This window comes from Coregonus clupeaformis, chromosome 13 (assembly GCF_020615455.1).
Source record: "Coregonus clupeaformis isolate EN_2021a chromosome 13, ASM2061545v1, whole genome shotgun sequence".
Classification (NCBI taxonomy): Eukaryota; Metazoa; Chordata; class Actinopteri; order Salmoniformes; family Salmonidae; genus Coregonus; species Coregonus clupeaformis.
In genome coordinates this window covers 1,591,988-1,611,726 of record NC_059204.1, presented here as the reverse complement: position 1 = coordinate 1,611,726, position 19,739 = coordinate 1,591,988, and the positions used below count along the sequence as shown (strand labels likewise).

Here is a 19,739-nt window from a genome sequence, read left to right as displayed (position 1 = left end):
GCCAGATTTTGCCTGGTATAGACAATATACCACAAACCCTGAGGTGCCTTATTGCTATTAAATTGGTTACCAATGTAATTAGAGCAGTACAAATAAATGTTTTGTCATACCTGTGGTATACTGTCTGATATACCATGGCTTTCAGCCAAATCAGCATTCAGGGTTCGAACCACCCAGTCTATAACATTGGATAACAATCATTCACTAATGTTGCAGATCGGAATGTTACAAATAGAGCTGATATGATTCCTTAGTGTAAATGTCAGAGAGGCATGTCCATTTAACATAATATATTTAAATCTAAACATTCCACAACATTGGGCTGTGCTGAACATGAGTCTTGTCCAACTTGTCCAACTCCAATTTAGGTGTGTGAAGTCTGACTTACTAGTCTTGTCCAACTCCAGCTTGAAGAGAACATCCAGGAACTCCTTGGCCAGTCCCTGACCCAGGAAGAGCTTCACCAGGTTGGAGGCCACTTCCTGTCGACTCTCTGCTGTAGTGGTCTCATCGATGAGCATGATCAAATCTGGCCAGTTGCCCTATGAAACCAAGCCAAGATTTATCATCACAAGCGCTTGTGGTCCTGTGTGACTCAGGTGGTAAGAGCACGGCTCTGGCAACACCAAGGTTGTGGGTTCATTTCCCGCAGAGGTCACACCTACTAAAAATGAACTCTTTACTGTAAATTGCTCTGGATTAAAGCATCTGCTAAGAGGCATATTTTATTGTGCCACATACCATGCAGCAAATCAACACAATATAGGATTCATTAATCAGGATTAAGACCAAGCATATTATTTCATGTACTTAAAATAGCTTTGAAAAACTGTTCATTCAGTTTCTGGTTAAAACGCAAAGGTTGAAAACCAGCATACATGGCCCGTGGCCCTCGAGGACCGGAGCTGTTTACCCCTGAATTTACGCAACCCAGGCGACACTTGAGAGACTGAGGAGTGGCATTGACTTGGTGCTCACATTAAGATGGGGGCCCACGGATTGGCACAGCAGCTCTGTAAGTGGTTGGTAGTGGCCGGAGGGCAGGACCGTCTCATCTCGGAGGCGCAGCTGCAGGCGCAGAGATCCCAGAGTGCCCCTGGAGCAGAATAGAGAAGAAGAACATAACAGGAAGTCATATAAAAACAAAGTAAAACATTTTTGGGGCAAACCTTTGCAGAAAAGAGAATCTTGCCTATGACAAAAACACATTAAGGGAACCAGTATACCCAGCCAGTACCAATGCATAAAACAAATAAAAAATTTAAAGTATCTTTGGTGTGTTAAAAACAGACAGTCAGACAATGTTTTGAACACACCCTACTATATTGGTACGTTACAGACAGTCGGACACCATGTAATGTACCCATACAGCACGACAATACACAGTCAACCTTTGTGTGTGTCCAAAAGAGGTGTGGAAAAAAAGATCTGAGTAACACTTTTCCAATAAAGTGGTAAGAATGGCCCAGACTGTGGAATGCAGTTATATTAGGGAAAGTTACTCATCAAGCCATTTGGAACAAAAATGACAGTCTTACTAGCATTGTGAGTAGAACCAAGTTCATTTTATTGGAGCTAGGGTGCTTGGTGAAGCTGAGGGAGTAGTACAAAGTGGTAAGAAGTCAAGATCCTAAAGGCCACAAATATTTTTTTGCAGCTCAACCATTTAAAGTCATCCACAGGCCCACACAGCACTGCATTAGGGTTTCAAAATTCCAGTAACATTCCCAAAATTCCCAAGTTTTCCAGAAATCCTGGTTGGAGGATTCACAACCCTCTACTGAGGAGCTGGCACTTAAAGGATTGGATGAGTGATCCGGACTTGACACTCGTCATTTCCTGGCACAAGCCACACACACGACTAGTCAACAAGATTGCAGGCCCCAGATGGCAACCGCCTGTCAGAAATCTAATCAAGAGGAAGGGCAGAGGCAGGATATTTTTTTTTAAAGAGACAATATAAACAACAACAACAGCTTGACTGGCTGAAAAGAGTGGGAAGAAAGAGGATCATTTGAGAAGACAAGGATTACGTGGGCTTAATCTGAGAATTTTACCACAGAGTTGATCAAAGTCGTCTGATGAAAACCGACTTCCAATAGGTTGCCATGCCGACACTGCCCAAAATAAAAAATAGATAATAACTTTCATGACTAAGCATTAATAAACTATTTATTAATAGTTTATGAATATTGTATTATCTGTAAAAAAAGCATTTTAAACATGTATCATGTATTTTTATTTTTTATTTTACCTTTATTTAACTAGGCAAGTCAGTTAAGAACAAATTCTTATTTACAATGACGGCCTACACTGGCCAAACCCGGACGACGCTGTGCGTCGCCCTATGGGACTCCCAATCACGGCCGGTTGTGATACAGCCTGGAATCGAACCAGGGGGTCTGTAGTGACGCCTTAAGCACTGAGATGCAGTGCCTTAGACCGCTGCGCCACTCGGGAGCCCATTATAAGAATGTAATGGCTTATTCATGAACATTATTATATAGTGTAACCACGGTTTGACATTTTAACAGTACCAGTACTCGTCATGGCATTTGATTTAAATTGTTATGATTTCATAACTAAGGGTGACATCATGAATATGGAGGTAAATCTTGTTAGAGTTATTACTTGGAGAGCAGCACAGACACCGCTAAATAATCCTTTGTTTGGGATTGGCGTGACATTTTAAACAGCCCTCCCTTCTTTCCCGGTTATGAAAATAGAAAGTGAGACAGAGCAGTGACAGACAGATGTCCATCAATAATCGTGACCGGCCAAAACAATGTTACGCATCGCCTGAGAGGGAAATGTAGGATTTTCTCATATCAAAACCTAATTCAATATCCCCAGAATGTTTTTAAATAATTTATTTTCCTTTTGAACTACTTGCCATTACATCATCGCTACAGATTCAACTGTACTACTTTCGAGAACCAATTTGATAAATAGAATCCAAAATAGAATATTAGTATAACAATTTTAAAAAGGACAGCAGACATTAGAATGAGGCCATTCGGGAAACATTAAGTTGGTGGGGTCATACTGATTAATTGGAGGAGAAGAGATGGTGGTTAAATCACTGTCTGCATCATAAATGCCAACCTATTCCCACAAAAGTACTGTACTATAAAGGGAATTGGGTGCCATTTGGCATGCATCCACTATGTTCATACTGTACAGTAAGAGGTTTGGCTTTATAATCTTACAATTACAACCACTTCCTGACGTATGCAGCACTAAATATATTATACACTGACCTATGGTCCCTGTGACTAATACAGTGAGGGAAAAAAGTATTTGATCCCCTGCTGATTTTGTACGTTTGCCCACTGACAAAGAAATGATCAGTCTATAATTTTACTGGTAGGTTTATTTGAACAGTGAGAGACAGAATAACAACAACAAAATCCAGAAAAACGCATGTAAAAATTTTTATAAATTGATTTTGATTTGATTGAGGGAAATAAGTATTTGACCCCCTCTCAATCAGAAAGATTTCTGGCTCCCAGGTGTCTTTTATACAGGTAACGAGCTGAGATTAGGAGCACACTCTTAAAGGGAGTGCTCCCAATCTCAGCTTGTTACCTGTATAAAAGACACCTGTCCACAGAAGCAATCAATCAATCAATCAGATTCCAAACTCTCCACCATGTCCAAGACCAAAGAGCTCTCCAAGGATGTCAGGGACAAGATTGTAGACCTACACAAGGCTGGAATGGGCTACAAGACCATCGCCAAGCAGCTTGGTGAGAAGGTGACAACAGTTGGTGCGATTATTCGCAAATGGAAGAAACACAAAAGAACTGTCAATCTCCCTCGGCCTGGGGCTCCATGCAAGATCTCACCTCGTGGAGTTGCAATGATCATGAGAACGGTGAGGAATCAGCCCAGAACTACACGGGAGGATCTTGTCAATGATCTCAAGGCAGCTGGGACCATAGTCACCAAGAAAACAATTGGTAACACACTACGCCGTGAAGGACTGAAATCCTGCAGCGCCCGCAAGGTCCCCCTGCTCAACAAAGCGCATATACATGCCCGTCTGAAGTTTGCCAATGAACATCTGAATGATTCAGAGGAGAACTGGGTGAAAGTGTTGTGGTGAGATGAGACCAAAATGGAGCTCTTTGGCATCAACTCAACTCACCGTGTTTGGAGGAGGAGGAATACTGCCTATGACCCCAAGAACACCATCCCCACCGTCAAACATGGAGGTGGAAACATTATGCTTTGGGGGTGTTTTTCTGCTAAGGGGACAGGACAACTTCACCGCATCAAAGGGACGATGGACGTCAAATCTTGGGTGAGAACCTCCTTCCCTCAGCCAGGGCATTGAAAATGGGTCGTGGATGGGTATTCCAGCATGAAAATGATCCAAAACACATGGCCAAGGCAACAAAGGAGTGGCTCAAAAATAAGCACATTAAGGTCCTGGAGTGGCCTAGCCAGTCTCCAGACCTTAATCCCATAGAAAATCTGTGGAGGGAGCTGAAGGTTCGAGTTGCCAAACGTCAGGCTCGAAACCTTAATGACTTGGAGAAGATCTGCAAAGAGGAGTGGGACAAAATCCCTCCTGAGATGTGTGCAAACCTGGTGGCCAACTACAAGAAACGTCTGACCTCTGTGATTGCCACCAAGTACTAAATCATGTTTTGCAGAGGGGTCAAATACTTATTTCCCTCATTAAAATGCAAATCAATTTATAACATTTTTCACATGTGTTTTTCTGGATTTTGTTGTTGTTATTCTGTCTTTCACTGTTCAAATAAACATACCATTAAAATTATAGATTGATCATGTCTTTGTCAGTGGGCAAACGTACAAAATCAGCAGGGGATCAAATACTTTTTTCCCTCACTGTAGTGCATCTGGTCACCTCAGGTCCTTATTTGGTAGTTATGTCCGCAGGTTTCTACAGTCTCAACCAATCTTCCTCCAGTGAAAGCCCCTAACTGGTTAGGGTAGAGAGCCCAATATTTTGGATTTCCCTTTATTAATGGGAAACATCAAGTAAACGGTGAGAATGAAAAGCAGCACCCACGATCAGCACCACCACCAGTCATGATCACGATCAGCACCACCACCAGTCATGATCACGATCAGCACCACCACCAGTCATGATCACGATCAGCACCACCACCAGTCATGATCACGATCAGCACCACCACCAGTCATGATCACGATCAGCACCCCCACCAGTCATGATCACGATCAGCACCCCCACCAGTCATGATCACGATCAGCACCCCCACCAGTCATGCACTGGTCTATAATACAACCATTTATGAAGTACTTACATGCATAACAATTAGCATTTGCTTACAAACACATTAGGGCCAGATCATAAGCTGTATGCTTGTAAGCTGGTAATGATGATTAAAGACGCTTATGGAGAAGCATGATGACATGACGTTAGTTATACATCACGTCATTCTTTATTGCATTCACGACGACGGCTTTATGAATGGCTGCACAACATCACCTAAAGCAGTGTGATGTCCATAGAAATAGAACTTTAGTCCTATGGGTACACTCACAATGACCGCCAGTTCACCCATTATGGCATTCACCCATTAGGATTCTCTTTCTATGGCTATGTACTGCACCAACCAGGAAGAGCATGCCCTCTCAAATCCTCCCCAACCATGATCACATTCAGAGGTTAATGGAGGTTCTTCTTGTCCCTCAATACCAGCCACCAGCTGAGAGAACAACATCCAATGCCCGCCAGTGCCAGCGAGCCATGTAGCTGGCCCAATCGCCCTACATTGCCCTTGTTTCTGGCACTAATCTGGGTTCCCGTGGGGGCATACTGCTTTTGTCCCCTCCTGTCCAAAAAGGATGCATATCCTGCTAGAGCCCTCTTCCTTTTACATAAGCCCCACTCCTCCTCTCCTCACCGTTTCCCTCCCTCTCCATCCATCTCTAATCCCTGCCCAGAGTCCACATGGCCAAATTATCCTTTATGGAGGAGAAATAAACCAGGGATTTAGCCCGGGAAAAGGATTAGCACTTCCTGTCGGCACATGGACCAGAACAGATGCACCCACCCACACGCTCGCACATACATGCACGTACACACATGCGTACATATGCACGCGCACTAATACACACGCACACAGACACAGACAGACACACACACTACACTCTCATATACATAAAAAGCTAACTGAAGCTGGCTAGCTTCAGAAAACCCTGAGTAGATCTAGCTTCCATCTTAGTGTACCCCTTTGGACTGTGAGATACAAAACAAATTACCTGAGCCTGCTTCCGCCACCTAATTTACAACACTACTCTTTGAGGATACACCAATACTCTGAGGATACTACACACGTCATTCTTCTTTACCTATTGTGTTTCATTACTTATTTATTGACATTGGCCAATACCAATAATAATGGATTTCAATGTCTATGACTGCCATGTGGGTATAGAAAAACACAAAAAAACTAACTTGGATATTGAGGAGCTTGTATGTCACTTCAAGCCATTTCTATATTGTCAGCTAACGGTTGTTTCCTTGGTGCAAAAAACTTGTTTGCATTTATAATAATGGTGGCAACCCATTGATACTCACTCATGCTGACTATGTTTGGGCTTATCAGGGACCAGGCGAAACCAGCCCTCCTCCTGGTGGGCTGACTGCAGCCTGTGGATGTTGAACAGAACCTGAACAGAACAGAGGAGAATAAACATCAACACATTTGATTTGGGAATTACAATACGTCGTAAACTAATTGTATTGTAATGGAGAGTAGTGTTTATCATGTTGTGATCCAGTGTGTCTGAATCTGACGTCTACAGAACAGGGCCTGTATTTATCAAGCGTCTCAGAGTAAGAGTGCTGATCTAGGATCAGGTCCCCCCCATCCATAATAATCGTATTAATTATTATCCAACAGGTTAAACTCAGCACTGCTACTCTGAGACTCTTTTTTAAATATGGACATAACCAGGGTTCCAATTATCCATTCAACATTCATATTTATAACACTTATAGGGGTGCCCACGTTAATATTGTGTGACTGACCGGGCTTCAAACCCCAGGTCTCCTGCACAACATAATATCATACCTTACAAAATATGCCTACTGAGTTAAAGCCTAGGTATTAGCTTAGGGAGATGACTAAGACCTGCCGACTTGCGTTAAGGTTACACGACCAAACCACCTATATTACAACGCGAGTGCCTCTCACACCACTGTTATTCAGACTTGGGACTAGGACTACAAAATTCCAGTAACCTTCCTAAGGTTTTCCTGCTTATTCCTTTCTGATTCAGGGAATCTTCCAACCAGGATTTCTGGGAAACCTGGGAATATTTGGAAAGTTACCAGAATTTTGGGAAAGTTACCCCAACAGGACTCCTCACCTTGCCCAGGAAGTCATTCTTGCTGACCAAGTCCCAGTCCCACACCTCGACACTCAGAGGGGTGTCCAGGGGGGCATCGTCCAGCTCAAACTCAAAGCTCTCATTCCAGCGTGGGTAACAGGACTTCTTGACCACCTGAAACCACAGAGACATCCATTCCCAGGTTCCTATATTCAATTCACAAATCAAAAGGGCTGTTTCAAAAGGTTTTTCCAATGAATGTATTAAATGATTAAATATCTTCATGTAAGGACCATGGGTGTGGGCAGGTCCTTGGCTTACCGCACTTTCGTGGGTTTTGCCGTTGTATCGTACTCTGACAAACGGGTCCGACGCTCCGTTGCGATCCTTTTTTGCAAGGTCTCTGAAGCACAAACCCACACAAAAAGGAAAGTTAGTTGACATTGCAGACATTGTGTCTCCACTCTCCATCAGATCTGGGTCACTCAAAACAGTATCTGTTTTCTTTTAAACACATCAGGTGCGTTCGATTAAGTTCTCTCCGGTGCAATGGGATCAATGGAATAGTCCCAAAAGTGCAAACCCACCCATCTGGCGCACCAGGCAAGCAAAATCAAGTGCACCTAACGTAATTATAAGAAAAACAATGTCTAGTCTCAATCACAAAAAACGCCCTCCCACGCACTATTTGAGATTTACATTTTAGTCATTTAGCAGACGCTCTTATCCAGAGCGACTTACAGTGCATACATTTTTCATACTGGCCCCCCGTGGGAAACGAACCCACAACCCTGGCGTTGCAAGCGCCATGCTCTACCAACTGAGCTACACGGGACCTGACAGACAATGTCATTATGACAGTCATACATAGTCCAACAGTCCATGAGGGAGTAGATGGGGAAATAAGTACCATAGAAACATCAAGCATCTGTGTTTTATATCCCAGGACAGTGGGGCTATAACATAGAGGAGGGACATTGGACAGTGTGATATATACGAGATGAGGTCAGTATGAGATCATTGGGGATGAGCTCAGAGAAAGTAATCAACACTCCTAGTTGTAGTATCTAGAGTCAGCCGGGCGTATGGCTGTCTGTGTGAATCCAGCTGCTCCGACAGATGGGCTGAAATACCCACAGCACAGACGACGCCCCATATCCCACAGAGCCCTAGGTATTTATGAAGAATGAGTTGACGGAGTTGAGGCTGTGTGCCCAGTGCACCTAACGCTCAAACCTGTGAACAATACATAGATGGAACTGTGTTTGTAGTAGCCTAAACCAGACTATTGCTGATTTATCAAAGCTATGTTTATAGCGCTAACTCAAACGAAAATCATATTTAAAAAGGCCCAGTGCAGTCAAAAACGTGATTTATCCTTTTTATATACTGTACAGTGCCTATAGAAAGTCTACTCCCCCTTGAACTTTTTTCACATTTTGTTGCGTTACAAAGTGGGATTGAAATAGATTTAATTGTAATTTTTTGTCATTGAGCTACACATAATACTCCATAATGTCAAAGTGAAAAGAAAATTCTACAAATGTTTACCAATTATAACTAAAATATAGTCATTGCATGAACATTCACAACCTTTGTTTAGGAAAGTCTAAATTCATTCTAAAGTAAAATTGGGTTTAACAAATCACATAATAAGATATATGGACTCACACTGTGTGTGAAATAATAGGGGTTGACATGATTTTGAATGAAAATCCAACACATCACTGAGTAACTGCCTCCTTATTTTCAAGCATGGTGGTGGCTGCATCATGGTATGGGTACGCTTGACATCGGCAGGCTGAAAAGAAACAGGATGGAGCTATCCACAGGCAAAATCCTAGAGGAAAACCTGCTTTAGTCTGCTTTACACAGAGACAAAGCCAAATCTACACCGGAGTTGCTTACGAAGAAGACCGTGAATGTTTCTGAGTGGCCAACTTCGAGTATTGACTTAAATGTAATTGAAAATCTATGGCAATACCTGAAAATGGTTGTCTAGCAATGATCAACAACCAATTTGACAGAGCTTGAATAACTTTGAAAAGAATAAAGAAATGGGCAAATGTCCAGGATGGAAAGCTCTTAGACATACACATAAAGACTCATACAGTGAGGGAAAAAAGTATTTGATCCCCTGCTGATTTTGTACGTTTGCCCACTGACAAAGAAATGATCAGTCTATAATTTTAATGGTAGGTTTATTTGAACAGTGAGAGACAGAATAACAACAACAAAAATCCAGAAAAATGCATGTCAAAAATGTTATAAATTGATTTGCATTTTAATGAGGGAAATACGTATTTGACCCCCTGTCAATCAGAAAGATTTCTGGCTCCCAGGTGTCTTTTATACAGGTAACGAGCTGAGACTAGTAGCACACTCTTCAAGGGAGTGCTCCCAATCTCAGCTTGATACCTGTATAAAAGACACCTGTCCACAGAAGCAATCAATCAATCAGATTCCAAACTCTCCACCATGGCCAAGACCAAAGAGCTCTCCAAGGATGTCAAGGACAAGATTATAGACCTACACAAGGCTGGAATGGGTTACAAGACCATCGCCAAGCAGCTTGGTGAGAAGGTGACAACAGTTGGTGCGATTATTCGCAAATGGAAGAAACACAAAATAACTGTCAATCTCCCTCGGCCTGGGGCTCCATGCAAGATCTCACCTCGTGGAGTTGCAATGATCATGAGAACGGTGAGGAATCAGCCCAAAACTACACGGGAGGATCTTGTCAATGATCTCAAGGTAGCTGGGACCATAGTCACCAAGAAAACAATTGGTAACACACTACGCCGTGAAGGACTGAAATCCTGCAGCGCCCGCAAGGTCCCCCCTGATCAAGAAAGCACATATACAGGCCCGTCTGAAGTTTGCCAATGAACATCTGAATGATTCAGAGGAGAACTGGGTAAAAGTGTTGTGGTCAGATGAGACCAAAATCGAGCTCTTTGGCATCAACTCAACTCGCCGTGTTTGGAGGAGGAGGAATGCGACCCCAAGAACACCATCCCCACGTCAAACATGGACGATGGACGGGGCCATGTACCGTCAAATCTTGGGTGAGAACCTCCTTCCCTCAGCCAGGGCATTGAAAATGGGTCGTGGATGGGTATTCCAGTATGACAATGACTCAAAACATGGCCAAGGCAACAAAGGAGTGGCTCAAGAAGAAGCACATTAAGGTCCTGGAGTGGCCTAGCCAGTCTCCAGACCTTAATCCCATAGAAAATCTGTGCAGAGAGCTGAAGCCTCGAAACCTTAATGACTTGGAGAAGATCTGCAAAGAGGAGTGGGACAAAATCCCTCCTGAGATGTGTGCAAACCTGGTGGCCAACTACAAGAAACGTCTGACCTCTGATTGCCAACAAGGGTTTTGCCACCAAGTACTAAGTCATGTTTTGCAGAGGGGTCAAATACTTATTTCCCTCATTAAAATGCAAATCAATTTATAACATTTTTGACATGCATTTTTCTGGATTTTGTTGTTGTTATTCTGTCTCTCACTGTTCAAATAAACCTACCATTAAAATTATAGACTGATCATGTCTTTGTCAGTGGGCAAACACACAAAATCAGCAGGGGATCAAATACTTTTTTCCCTCACTGTAGCTGTAATCACTGCCAAATGTGATTCTACAAGTATTGACTCAGGGGTGTGAATACTTATGTAAATGAGATATTTCTGTATTTCATTTTCAATAAATTAGCAAACATTTTTAAAAGCATGTCTTCACTATGTCATTATGTGGTATGGTGTGTCGATGGGTGAGAAAAAATAACATTTAATTCAGGCTATAACAACAAAATGTGGAATAAGTCAAGGGGTATGAATACTTTCTGAAGGCACTCAGTGTAAAAATTGTATTTTGTGTAGACAATTTTTTTAAACAATTAAATCCATTTGAATCCCACTTGTATCACAATAAAATGTGAAGAAATCCAAGATGGGTGTAGACGTTCTATAGGCACTGTATATTTCCACACTATGATGTTGGAATAATACTGTGAAATTGTAAAAATGATGAAAAAGACCGCCTGAAATCTCAGCCTGTTTTGGTGGGATGGAGTTTTGGTCTGCTTGGTGACGTCGCCAGGTGGCAAATTAGTTTATAGACCAATAAGAAAGAGAGTTCTAAACCTCTCTGCCAATAACAGCTAGTTTTCCGTTTTCCCCTCCCCACTCAGACCACTCCCAGACAGTCCTAGCTAAATTCTTGCTTGAGAAATTGCTCTTTGCTAAAAAGCTATTTTTGCTTCTTTTTGACCATTTTAATTGAAAACAATCAGAGTATATAGGTTTCCATCCAATTGGCGACAGATTTTCAGACGAATATTCTAAAATCCACATAAAGAAAATACGGACATTTTTCCCCCAGTGGTGCGTTGCCCCCAAATTCACTTGTTGCAGATATAAATCAGTGTGTTTTCGCTTAATTTTTTAATAAAATATAAAGTTCAATGTGTTTCCATTGCATTTAACTCTACCGATAGTTTTGGCAAAATAACTTGTGTTAAATAGCAAATGTGCCCCTACTCTGGTCTTGGTACGTGTGCTCTAGCCAACAGCTCGTAGCTACAGTGCGGGTAGGCTATGTGGCCAGGTAGGCTAGTCTACATGATGAGATTATTATGGATAAGAGCGAGAATATTTTTACTTGTCAAACGACAGTCAAACGGCAGTCGATCATCATGTCACCAGAATAAGACCCTCAATATTTATTGGAAAGGAGCATCAAGATCACCGTGCACTTTCACCACCCTGTGAAGTTCATAACTTACTTAATCTGTAGCCTAATAAACTGCATAGTTTTCCGAGTCGTAGTGGGATGACCACACACCATATCATCGCATGACTCCAAATGTACTTCGATACGATGGTTGTTATATCAATATTTGCGCATTAAAAAGGTGTTTTCACCGCCATTTCTCGCATAATACATTTAACAGACAAAACGATCCCACCATGTCCAACGAACAAATGATCTGTCGGCATTTCTAAAATTGTACTGAAACTTCCTGTTTCCATCACAGCTGTCGTGATTTTATTTTATACGGTATTACTTTATTCGCATAAAAACTGTGGATGGAAACGTGGTTAGTAAGGTACTTAATTGTTACCCAGAAATGATTTAATATTGAGATAAAAACGGCTGTACTGGACCTTTAATGCAAGAAAAGTTACATTTTACATTTTTGTCATTTAGCAGACGCTCTTATCCAGAGCGACTTACAGTTAGTGAATACATATTTTTTTTTTATTTTTTTTTTATACTGGCCCCCCGTGGGAATCGAACCCACAACCCTGGCGTTGCAAACGCCATGCTCTATCCACTGAGCTATATCCCTGCCGGCCATTCCCTCCCCTACCCTGGACGACGCTGGGCCAATTGTGCGCCGCCCATGAGTCTCCCGGTCGCGGCCGGCGGCGACAGAGCCTGGATTCGAACCAGGATCTCTAGAGGCACAGTTAGCACTGCGATGCAGTGCCTTAGACCACTGCGCCACTCAGGAGTACAAGTTGATGCAAGAATTATACTATATATATATATATATATATATATATATATATATATATATATATATATATATATATATATATATATATATATATATATATATATATATATATATATATATATATACACACACAGTGGGGAGAACAAGTATTTGATACACTGCCGATTTTGCAGGTTTTCCTACTTACAAAGCATGTAGAGGTCTGTAATTTTATCATAGGTACACTTCAACTGTGAGAGACGGAATCTAAAACAAAAATCCAGAAAATCACATTGTATGATTTTTAAGTAATTAATTTGCATTTTATTGCATGACATAAGTATTTGATACATCAGAAAAGCATAACTTAATATTTGGTACAGAAACCTTTGTTTGCAATTACAGAGATCAAACGTTTCCTGTAGGTCTTCACCAGGTTTGAACACACTGCAGCAGGGATTTTGCCCCACTCCTCCATACAGACCTTCTCCAGATCCTTCAGGTGTCGGGGCTGTCGCTGGGCAATACGGACTTTCAGCTCCCTCCAAAGATTTTCTATTGGGTTCAGGTCTGGAGACTGGCTAGGCCACTCCAGGACCTTGAGATGCTTCTTACGGAGCCACTCCTTAGTTGCCCTGGCTGTGTGTTTCGGGTCATTGTCATGCTGGAAGACCCAGCCACGACCCATCTTCAATGCTCTTACTGAGGGAAGGAGGTTGTTGGCCAAGATCTCACGATACATGGCCCCATCCATCCTCCCCTGAATACGGTGCAGTCGTCCTGTCCCCTTTGCAGAAAAGCATCCCCAAAGAATGATGTTTCCACCTCCATGCTTCACGGTTGGGATGGTGTTCTTGGGGTTGTACTCATCCTTCTTCTTCCTCCAAACACGGCGAGTGGAGTTTAGACCAAAAAGCTCTATTTTTGTCTCATCAGACCACATGACCTTCTCCCATTCCTCCTCTGGATCATCCAGATGGTCATTGGCAAACTTCAGACGGGCCTGGACATGCGCTGGCTTGAGCAGGGGGACCTTGCGTGCGCTGCAGGATTTTAATCCATGACGGCGTAGTGTGTTACTAATGGTTTTCTTTGAGACTGTGGTCCCAGCTCTCTTCAGGTCATTGACCAGGTCCTGCCGTGTAGTTCTGGGCTGATCCCTCACCTTCCTCATGATCATTGATGCCCCACGAGGTGAGATCTTGCATGGAGCCCCAGACCGAGGGTGATTGACCGTCATCTTGAACTTCTTCCATTTTCTAATAATTGCGCCAACAGTTGTTGCCTTCTCACCAAGCTGCTTGCCTATTGTCCTGTAGCCCATCCCAGCCTTGTGCAGGTCTACAATTGTATCCCTGATGTCCTTACACAGCTCTCTGGTCTTGGCCATTGTGGAGAGGTTGGAGTCTGTTTGATTGAGTGTGTGGACAGGTGTCTTTTATACAGGTAACGAGTTCAAACAGGTGCAGTTAATACAGGTAATGAGTGGAGAACAGGAGGGCTTCTTAAAGAAAAACTAACAGGTCTGTGAGAGCCGGAATTCTTACTGGTTGGTAGGTGATCAAATACTTATGTCATGCAATAAAATGCAAATTACTTAAAAATCATACAATGTGATTTTCTGGATTTTTATTTTAGATTCAGTCTCTCACAGTTCAAGTGTACCTATGATAAAAATGACAGACCTCTACATGCTTTGTAAGTAGGAAAACCTGCAAAATCGGCAGTGTATCGCGATCGATAATAGACAGTACTGTGCAGCCGTCTTCATTGACCTGGCCAAGGCTTTCGACTCTGTCAACCACCGCATTCTTATTGGCAGACTAAATAGCCTTGGTTTCTCAAATGACTGCCTCGCCTGGTTCACCAACTACTTCTCAGATAGAGTTCAATGTGTCAAATCGGAGGGCCTGTTGTCTGGACCTATGGCAGTCTCTATGGGGGTGCCACAGGGTTCAATTCTTGGGCCGACTCTTTTCTCTGTGTATATCAATGATGTCGCTCTTGCTGCTGGTGACTCTCAGATCCACCTCTACGCAGACGACACCATTTTGTATACATCTGGCCCTTCATTGGACACTGTGTTAACAAACCTCCAAACGAGCTTCAATGCCATACAACACTCCTTCAGTAGCCTCCAACTGCTCTTAAACACTAGTAAAACTAAATGCATGCTCTTCAATCGAACGCTGCTGGCACCCGCCCACCTGACTAGAATCACCACTCTCGACGTGTCTGACCTAGAGTATGTGGACAACTACAAATACCTAGGTGTCTGGTTAGACTGTAAACTCTCCTTCCAGACTCACATTAAGAATCTCCAATCCAAAGTTAAATCTAGAATCGGCTTCCTATTTCGCAACAAAGCCTCCTTCACTCATGCTGCCAAACATGCCCTCGTAAAACTGACTATCCTACCCATCCTTGACTTCGGCGATGTCATTTACAAAATAGCCTCCAACACTCTACTCAGCAAATTGGATGTAGTCTATCACAGTGCCATCCGTTTTGTCTCCAAAGCCCCATACACTACCCACCACTGTGACCTGTACGCTCTTGTTGGCTGGTCCTCACTACATGTTCGTCGTCAAACCCACTGGCTCCAGGCCATCTATAAATCACTGCTAGGCAAATCCCCGCCTTATCTTAGCTCATTGGTCACCATAGCAGCACCCATCCGTAGTCTGCGCTCCAGCAGGTATATCTCACTGGTCATTCCCAAAGCCAACACCTCCTTTGGCCGCCATTCCTTCCAGTTCTCTGCTGCCAATGACTGGAACGAATTGCAAACATCTCTGAAGCTGGAGACTGATCTCCCTCACTAACTTTAAGCATCAGTTGTCAGAGCACCTTACCGATCACTGCACCTGTACACAGCGCATCTGATATTAGCCCACCCAACTACCTCATCCCTATATTGTTATTTATTTTGCTCTTTTGCACCCCAGTATCTCTATTTGCACATAATCTCTTGCACATCTAGCATTCCAGTGTTAATACTAATTGTAATTATTTTGCACTATAGCCTATTTATTGCCTTACCTCCATAACTTGCTACATTTGCACACACTGTATATATATTTTCTGTTGTATTTTTTTACCCCATATGTAACTCTGTGTTGTTGTTTTTATCGCACTGCTTTGCTTTATCTTGGCCAGGTCGCAGTTGTAAATGAGAACTTGTTCTCAACTGGCTTACCTGGTTAAGTAAAGGTGAAAAAAAAGGTATCAAATACTTGTTCTCCCCACTGTATATATATATATATATATACAAAAGTATGTGGACACCACTTAAGAGCTCAGTGACTTTCAATGTGGCACAGTCATAGGATGCCACCTTCACAACAAGTCAGTTCATCAAATTTCTGCCCTGCTAGAGCTGCTCCGGTCAACTGTAAGTGCTGTTATTGTGAAGTGGAAACGTGTAGGAGCAACAACGGCTCAGCCGTGAAGTGATAGGCCACACAAGCTCACAGAACGGGACCGGCGAAAAATAAAGTAGTAAAAATAGTCTGTCCTCAGTTGCACCACTCTACCGAGTTCCAAACTGCCTCTGGAAGCAACGTCAGCACAATAACTGTTCGTCGGGAGCTTCATGAAATGGATTTCCATGGCTGAGCAGCCGCACACAAGCCTAAGATCACAATGCGCAATGCCAAGCGTCGGCTGGAGTGGTGTAAAGCTCGCCGCCATTGGACTCTGGAGCAGTGAAAACGCGTTCTCATAGTATGCTACAGCATACAATGACATTCTAGATTATTCTGTGCTTCCAACTTTGTGGCAACAGTTTGGGGAATGCCCTTTCCTGTTTCAGCATGACAATGCCCCCATGCACAAGGCGAGGTCCATACAGAAATGGTTTGTCGAGATCAGTGTGGAAGAACATGACTGGTCTGCACAGAGCCCTGACCTCAACCCCATCGAACACCTTTGGGATGAATTGGAACGCCGACTGCGAGACAGGCCTAATCGCTCAACCTCAGTGCCTGACCTCACTAATGCGCTTGTGGCTGAATGGAAGCAAGTCCCTGCAGCACTGTTCATCTAGTGGAAAGCCTTCCCAGAAGAGTGGAGGCTGTTATAGCAGCAAAAGGGGGACCAACTCCATACTAATGCCCATGATTTTGGAATGAGATGTTTGACGAGCAGCTGTCCACATACTTTTGGTCATGTAGCGTATATAACATCCAAAACATCTGTGAATTAATACTTTTGATGATGAACAATTGGTTTTACATAGAGAAGTGCTCATAAAAATGTATACAGTGATGGTAGACCCCACCTCATCCACTACCAATGAGCAGCACTGGCCTTGTGTGATGTAGTTGCTATACAAAGCGATGCCATCGGCATATCTAGAGTAGAACCTGAGAAGTAGGTCCACCCTAGATCCCACAGGTAATTTGTCATCTTCTAGGTAATTAATTTATATTTACTATGACATTTAGCAGACAATTTTATCCAACTTCCTGTAGTGCATGCATACATTTTGGTATGGGTGGCCCCAGCGGGAATAGAACCCACAATTCCTGGCGTTGCAAGCGCTATGCCCCAACAAATACAGGACTAGCCAACATCCTCCATGTCTTACCTGGCCTCCAGTACTTGGCAGCGCAGTATTCTGGGGACGTCCCCGTCCCCTAACACTGATATCTGGAGGTGAATCTCCCCTTGTACCTCCTCATCTGGGTCAATCTCAGTTAGGTTCACCCAGCCGTCCACCCCTTCAACACACAGGAAAGTTAGTGTGGGGACACGTGAGCAATATATACAGTACCAGTCAAATGTTTTGACACACCTACTCATTCAAGGGTTTTTCTTCATTTTTACTATTTTCTACATTGTAGAATAATAGTGAAGACATCAAAACTATGAAATAACACATATGGAAAAAGTGTTAAACAAATCAAAATATATTTTAGATTCTTCAAAGCAGCCACCCGTTGCCTTGATGACAGCTTTGCACACTCTTGGCATTCTCTCAACCAGCTTCACCTGGAATGCTTTTCGGACAGTCTTGAAGGAGTTCGCACATATGCTGAGCACTTGTTGGCTGCTTTTCCTTCACTCTGCGGTCCAATTCATCCCAAACCATCTCAAATTGGGTTGAGGTCGGGGGATTGCAGAGGCCAGGTCATCTGATGCAGCACTCCATCAATCTCCTTTTTGGTCAATTAGCCCTTACACAGCCTGGAGGTGTGTTTTGGGTCAATGTCCTGTGGAAAACAAATGATAGTCCCACTAAGCACTAACCAGATGGGATGGCGTATCACTGCAGAATGCTGTGGTAGCCATGCTGGTTAAGTGTGCCTTGAATTCTAAATAACTCAGACAGTGTCACCAGCAAAGCACACCCACACCATAACACCTCCTCCTCCATGCTTCACAGTGGGAACCACATATGCGGAGATCATCCGTTCACCTACTCTGCGTCTCACAAAGACACCGCGGTTGGAACCAAAAATCTCAAATTTGGACTCATCAGACCAAAGGACAGATTTCCACCGGTCTAATGTCCATTGCTCGTGTTTCTTGGCCCAAGCAAGCCTCTTCTTATTATTGGTGTCCTTTAGTAGTGGTTTCTTTGCAGCAATTCATGCAGTCTCCTCTGAAAAGTTGATGTTGAAATGTGTCTGTTACTTGAACTCTATGAATAATTTCTGAGGCTGGTAACTAATGAACTTATCCTCTGCAGCAGAGGTAACTCTGGGTCTTCCTTTCCTGTGGCGGTCCACATGAGAACCAGTTTCATCATAGCGCTTGATGGGTTTTGCGACTGTACTTGAAGAAACTTTGAAAGTTCTTGAAATGTTCCATATTGACTGACCTTCATGTCTTAAAGTAATGATGGACTGTCATTTCTCTTTGCTTATTTGAGCTATTCTTGCCATAATATGGACTTGGTCTTTTACCAAATAGGGCTATCTTCTGTATACTACCCCTACCTTGTCACAACACAACTGATTGGCTCAAACGCATTAAGAAATTCCACAAATTAACTTTTAATAAGGCACACCTGTTAATTGAAATGCATTCCAGGTGACTACCTCATGAAGCTGGTTGAGAGAATGCCAAGAGTGTGCAAAGCTGTCATCAAGGCAAAGGGTGGCTACTTTGAAGAATCTCAAATTAAAAATATATATTGATTTGATTAACACTTTTTTTTTTTTACTACATGTGTTATTTCATAGTTTTGATGTCTTCACTATTATTCTACAATGTAGAAAATAGTAAAAATAAAGAAAAACCCTTGAATGAGTAGGCGTGTCCAAACTTTTGACTGGTACTGTATATATTTTTTAAAAATCTGATTTATTTTACACATTTATAAGCACAATACAACCACACGTGGATATACTGCATCATTCAAATCATCAATGATAACTTATTTCCATTGTGGTCCTCTAGCAAATGCACTTTACACGCTCATAAACTCACACTTTCCTGTTTGGATGGCCTGTGTATTGTTCCAATGAGATAAGGCAATTCATGAGGGGAATACAGTATGTCGTGTGCGCACACACAGACACGTCGTGAATAAATCCCACCAATAACATCCTTTCTCTTTGTCTCTGGCTTTTGGAGGCTTAATGTAAAAGACCTAATGCCTGTGATACATTCGCTTCTGCTCGAGTAGATCTTGAACCTGCTTTAAACCCACACTTAACAGCCTCCAAACTGGAAGGGATCTAATACATGCCCTGCATTTTGGACTCAAATATACTGTACTCTGAATTAATATCTGACATGGAAAACCTCTGGATAATACCAATGACTGTAAGGATAATAACAGATTTAGTCAACCATGCACAAGCAATAAATTGACGATTTATCGGGAAATAAACCACAGGTAATAAGTTCCTTGATGAAAGGAAAACATTTAAAATGTACAGTGTCCA

At 42.6% G+C, this 19,739-nt stretch overlaps 1 protein-coding gene across 1 annotated transcript in view; it reads right to left on the bottom strand.

The window, feature by feature from the left end:
- The window catches only part of rasa4 (RAS p21 protein activator 4), a 103,829-nt gene that overhangs the window by 39,026 nt on the left and 45,064 nt on the right, over positions 1–19,739 (bottom strand). The window contains exons 5-10 of the mRNA XM_041893711.2: positions 17,432–17,564; positions 7,657–7,738; positions 7,375–7,509; positions 6,581–6,672; positions 979–1,096; positions 389–542 (exon numbers count right to left, since the gene is read on the bottom strand). Of these exons, the coding sequence (XP_041749645.2) occupies positions 389–542; positions 979–1,096; positions 6,581–6,672; positions 7,375–7,509; positions 7,657–7,738; positions 17,432–17,564 (714 nt within the window). The remainder of the gene's footprint in view (positions 1–388; positions 543–978; positions 1,097–6,580; positions 6,673–7,374; positions 7,510–7,656; positions 7,739–17,431; positions 17,565–19,739) is intronic.